We start from the raw sequence: 3,606 nt of genomic DNA, 5'->3' as shown, positions 1-3,606 counted from the left end.
TCGCTTTGGGTCTTTCGCGATAAAGGACGGATCAGAGATTCGTTTTTGGGAAGACATCTGGCTAGGCAATGCTAGCCTCCGAGAACAATACCCAGCCTTATACAACATTGCACGCGATAAGAATGATACTATTGTGCAAGTGCTCAGCTCATCCCCGCCAAATATTTAGTTCAGGCGGGATTTGATTGGCACCCGACTTATGTCATGGAATAATCTATTGTCCCGTCTTGATTCGATTATCCTGACACAAGGTCGTGATATGTTTCGCTGGAACCTTACTACATCGGGGTCTTTCACAGTAGACTCAATGTATCGTGCACTCACGCATTCTGAGGTACCAGTGAGTAATAAAAAAAATTGGAAAGCGAAGGTATCACTTAAAGTCAAAATATTCATGTGGTATCTCCGTAGGGGAGTTGTGCTAACAAAAGACAACCTCGCACGACGCAACTGGTCGGGAAGTAAGAAGTGTTGTTTTTGTACTCATGACGAGACAATTAAACACCTCTTTTTTCACTGTAAGTTTGTGCGTTCTACGTGGTCAACCATCCAAATAGCGTTAAATTTGTATCCGCCCACAAGTGTTGCCAATATTTTTGGTCATTGGCCAGACGGTATTTCAAATGCATACAAAACGCTAATAAGGGTGGGAGCATATGCCTTACTATGGTCGCTTTGGCTATGTAGAAATGATGTTGTTTTTAATGACAAAACTGTTTCTCCTTTGCAGGTTATTTTTCGTTGTACGCACTCGCTTCGTACGTGGTATACGCTACAACGAGCAGAGTACCAACCGCTATTCAAGGCGGTGTGTACGCTGTTGGAGCAGGTGGCTACGGAGTTTTTTACCCAACATGGATGGCAGCATAATCTCCGGCTCGGTCCACCATCTCTTTCGATATAGGCATAGTGTCGGTCTATGGACTCTACTGTTGCCGAATTGTCGGTCTTTTATATTTCTGTTTATCAGACTACTGGTATTTGGCTGTGTGTATCCTAGTTATGCAGAGGCCGGGTGATACTCTTAATGCTTTGTATCACTTTGATGCTACATTTTGAGATAATAAAATCGCCCTTTATCGGAAAAAAACTGTATACACACTTGGAAACGTGCATGCTTCGTACTACAGTATGAACTAAAGCTTAGAAAGCCCGCTCGTCCATCTCGAGCTGTCCACCGGCAGACTCCTCCTCGTCGTCGCCGACGTACAGGTACGGGTTCTTCTCCACCGGGTGGAAGTTGTAGAAGACGAAGACATAGAAGGCGAAGCTGGCGGCCTCGACGGCGACGTTGACGCCCCACTGGTACTTGTAGTTGAGCACGGCGAGGAAGGCGGAGACGATGATCCGGGTGAAGTAGAGGTAGCCGACGACGACGATGTAGAAGCGCTTGAAGAGGGTGAGCTTGTGGAGGTTGCGCGCCGCCTTGCCGTCGGTCTTGGAGGCCTCGCGCAGGCCCCGGATGGACCAGATGATGGGGAAGAAGACGGCGCAGCAGCAGATGACGTCCACCAGCAGGAACACGTGGTTCCACACCACCCAGTCCCGCCCCGTCGGCCCCGTCTCCCCGATCACCACCAGCACCAGGTTTTCGATCACTTGCAGCGGGATCACTATCATCAGCACGTTCTTCTCCCGCTCCTGCCAATCCACAAATCAGATTTAAAAGATGACCGATGTTGCATTGCGTAATTGAGAATTTAAAAAGATGATCCATGTTGAATTCCAATCAGTGACCTGGAGGTAGGGCTTGAGAAAGGACCAGCCGGTGCCGATGAGCACGATGACGGTGAAGAGCAGGACGCCCTTGAAGAAGCCGAAGACGTAGAAGGCGACGTCCCAGCCGTGCGGCGTGCCCGTGGACTCCACGTACCACGTGTCCTCCGCCGCGCACGCCATCTTGAGCGCCTTGAACAGCAGCAGCGCGCCCATCACCACGTGGATCCGCTCCGCCGCCGCGCGCTTCCGCAGGCACGTCCACACCCACACCGCCAGGAACACGAAGTACACCACCGACACCACGGTGTAGATGTTGGGCAGCGGCTGGAGCCCCACGGGGAGGTAGTCCCTCAGCCCGTCGGGGACGCCGCCCCGCACGTTGTACATCTCGGTGCGCACGTCCATGGTCACCTCCGCGCCCTCCTGGCAGTTGTCGAACACCACCGCGTACTCGTCGGGGTCGTCGATGCTCAGGATGCTGGTGGCGCCTCCAGGCGGCACGTCGCTGAGCCGGATCATCGGGACGGCGAACCCGCTCGTGAGTACGCAGAAGCTGCCGCCTCCTGGGTCGGCGGCGGCGTACTGGGACGCGTTGTTGATCTTCGGGAACTGCGCTCCCGAGATGAGGACGAATCCCATGAGGGTGGGGTCGACTCCGGCGAGGCGTGACCCCGGCCGGAGGTTCCATGCCGAGCGGCGGATGGAGAGGGCAGCCTTGCCGCCTCGCGCGAAGCCAAACTGCTCGAAGAGGATCAGGGGCCGCGCGTCCGACACGATGAGCGTTGTCCTGATCTCGGCATGGGTTGCCCGCGCAAGGAAGAGGACGACCGCGAAGGCGACGGTGACGGCGACCGAGGTGCCCATGGAGGTGGTGCGCATGTCATGCAACGCTGTGGATTAATCGTCGTTTTTACTGCATTTTACTTTTCCAATTCGGGGATAGGATTGGCCAGATGCGCATGCATGGGCGTGCGCGTGGGAAGGACGAGGGGCAGTGGCAATGGACAAGCGGCAGCTCGATGACCATGGCGTGTTTTAGGGAGGACCATGAGAGCGCGGGCGCGAATGGAGAAGGCGACATTGTTTGTTTGCTTCTGCTCCCGTTTTGGCAATGTCTTGCACTCACGGCAATACGGTAAAGGGCCTCTGGAGTTTTTTTTTTCTTTGGACAAAACTCGAGAGCCCGTTCATGCTGGCCTTATTTTCGGCTTCAATTTGTTCAATTAATATCTAGATGTTTTTTAAGGATGTCACATCTAAGCTCCCACAAATATATAATGCAACAACAAAAAATAAAAAAGACTACAACAAAAAAAAAAGATCACAAACAGAGTGGACATCAGATTAAATGTGACATAACTATGTCACATCTAGATGTGTCCTAAACAGACCCTTTGGGCTTTCCCAGTAAAATATGTCTGTTCACAAGCGTAGATCTGTGAAACAAGATCCTAGTAGGTTTCCAAAAACTTTTTTCAATGAACAAAAGAAAAACCGGAAACAAAAAACCAGAAAAACAATAAAAATGATAAAATTGTGCTTCTTGCGAAAGCAAATTCGCGCCTCCATGACAGCAAATTTGTGATTCTCGTGGAAATCCATATTTTTATGCTTCTTATGGAAGCAAACATGTGCTTCCACGAGAAGCAAATGTGTGCTTCTTATGGAAGCATATTTTTTTCAGAGAAGATTTTCCTCGTAGAAGCAAATATGTGCCTTCACGAGAAACAAATATGTGTTTTTCGTGGAGGCATGGTTTTTTTTTTCTTTCTGCAGAGCACAGTTGTGCTTCTCGCGAAGGCAAATCAGTGCCTCAACGAGAAGTAAATATATGCTTCTCATGGAGCATAGTTCTTTTTCCCCTAAACCCTAAACAATTGTGTTTTT

At 50.5% G+C, this 3,606-nt stretch overlaps 1 protein-coding gene across 1 annotated transcript; it reads right to left on the bottom strand.

Annotated features, from left to right (window-relative positions):
* Positions 1 to 1,061: 1,061 nt before the first annotated feature.
* LOC123141533 (protein CANDIDATE G-PROTEIN COUPLED RECEPTOR 7) lies at positions 1,062 to 2,748 on the bottom strand. The gene is made up of 2 exons (XM_044560645.1): positions 1,738 to 2,748; positions 1,062 to 1,641 (listed from the first exon to the last, which is right to left on the bottom strand). The coding sequence occupies exons 1-2, from the start codon at positions 2,596 to 2,598 to the stop codon at positions 1,144 to 1,146; spliced, it is 1,359 nt and encodes a 452-aa protein (XP_044416580.1). The 5' UTR covers positions 2,599 to 2,748; the 3' UTR covers positions 1,062 to 1,143.
* Between the last annotated feature and the right edge of the window lie 858 nt (positions 2,749 to 3,606).

This window comes from Triticum aestivum, chromosome 6D, assembly GCF_018294505.1.
Source record: "Triticum aestivum cultivar Chinese Spring chromosome 6D, IWGSC CS RefSeq v2.1, whole genome shotgun sequence".
Classification (NCBI taxonomy): Eukaryota; Viridiplantae; Streptophyta; class Magnoliopsida; order Poales; family Poaceae; genus Triticum; species Triticum aestivum.
This window is presented reverse-complemented; position numbering and strand designations above follow the sequence as displayed.

Excerpts from the sequence above, each read along its gene's own strand:
- LOC123141533 (XM_044560645.1), bottom strand. The coding sequence starts at position 2,598 with ATGCGCACCACCTCCATGGGCACCTCGGTCGCCGTCACCGTCGCCTTC. Across the intron at positions 1,642-1,737 it reads TTCTCAAGCCCTACCTCCAG|GAGCGGGAGAAGAACGTGCT; the intron begins GTCACTGATTGG and ends GTGGATTGGCAG.